Genomic DNA, 1465 nt, shown 5'->3' with positions numbered 1-1465 from the left:
TTTGGTAACACTAACGTTAAAACAGTACTGATGTATGGAGCTGAAACTTGGAGAGTAACGAAGAACATCACAGATAAAACTCAAGCCTTCGTCAATCGCTGCCTACGCTACATCCTTGGTGTAAGATGGCCAAACACCATCAGCAACGAAGATCTATGGGCAAGGACTCAGGAAGACAAGATGATGATTCAAATCAGAAGAAAGAAGTGGAAATGGATAGGACACACGCTAAGGAAACCAGACAATAGCGTAACTAAACAGGCACTCTTCTGGAACCCTCAAGGAAAGAGAAATCGTGGAAGGCCAAAAAACAACTGGAGAAGATCAGCCGAACAAGAACTGCGACAGATAGGTCTACGATGGACCCAAATTGAACACCAAGCCCAAGACAGAGAACAGTGGAAGAAAACTGTGGATGAGCTATGCTTCACTTAGGAGCCAAGGCTATATATATATAAATATTTTGGTTGTGAAAACTGAATAATAGCGCTACGACGCCTGAGAGCACGAGTCATCAATGACGCAACTCACGTGGAAAAATAAAGCAAAGTGAGATTGCTTTACTTTATAGGACACTTATTTAGAATAAAATGCGGAGCGGAGGTCGGCACTTCATTCATCGAATTACCATGACATTGCTCGAAGAGCCTTTGATTTTGAATATATTCTCACATTTTTGAGGGAGAATAGCGTTCTTAAACGAGAACATAAACTGACCCAAGTGCATTAAATGAATATCTTGAAATTTAATTGACCTCACTTTTCAGTCATTTTTACTTGGTTGACTCCAACTTGGATAACTCGAACAACCCCGCTAACTCGAACTAAATTTTGTTTCCCTTAATCAAATTTTGGGTCAAAAACTCGGATGACGTGACACGAGTGCTGGGCGGATATCTTGTTTTTCTAATGGGCTGAATTGTTTACTTAAACACATCACATGCAAGTATCTCATACCTTCTATCAGTAATGTCACGAACTCACTTCATTTGACTCGTTTGTCGTCGAAAGCCTCTTTTTTTTTTCATTGGAGTTGCGTGAATGACTCATTGATAGTTCGCGCTCTTTGACTTTTGTAGCACGAATTCTATTTTTTCACCACAAGAATAAAGCGTAAACTTTGATGTGATTTTGAAGTCAAATTATTTTTTTTTTGAATTTGCTTGTGATTGACATATGCTGAATTGCGTTTTAAAGGACCTTTAAAACCTTCAGCACGATTACCGTTTAATGCATAAATTAATTGTTTAAGTGAGTGAGTGAGTGAGTGAGTGAGTGAGTGAAGTCGAGAGTATTTTTTACCATGACGTAATAAGAGGAACATTACCGTAAGCTTACAAAGGCTGCCTACCCAGAATACCATTAGGTCATATTGCTCATGGTTTATGCTTTTCACATGGTCAACATTTCTTTTATTAGGTGTATAACACAGCTTGAGCTGTCTGCCGAATATATTGATGATTGT

The 1465-nt window shown here is 38.8% G+C and overlaps 1 protein-coding gene across 1 annotated transcript; it reads left to right on the top strand.

The window, feature by feature from the left end:
- The first annotated feature begins 30 nt into the window (after positions 1 to 30).
- LOC144639858 (uncharacterized) lies at positions 31 to 435 on the top strand. Its single transcript, XM_078499138.1, has one exon. The coding sequence runs from the start codon at positions 31 to 33 to the stop codon at positions 433 to 435; it is 405 nt and encodes a 134-aa protein (XP_078355264.1).
- The last annotated feature ends 1030 nt before the right edge of the window (positions 436 to 1465 follow it).

The sequence above is a fragment of the Oculina patagonica genome, unplaced genomic scaffold, assembly GCF_052425735.1.
Source record: "Oculina patagonica isolate OP01 unplaced genomic scaffold, crgOcupat unplaced1410, whole genome shotgun sequence".
NCBI classification, from domain to species: Eukaryota; Metazoa; Cnidaria; class Anthozoa; order Scleractinia; family Oculinidae; genus Oculina; species Oculina patagonica.
This window is presented reverse-complemented; position numbering and strand designations above follow the sequence as displayed.

Bases quoted from the DNA above. Each gene is read 5' to 3' on its own strand.
- LOC144639858 (XM_078499138.1), top strand. From the start codon at position 31: ATGTATGGAGCTGAAACTTGGAGAGTAACGAAGAACATCACAGATAAA.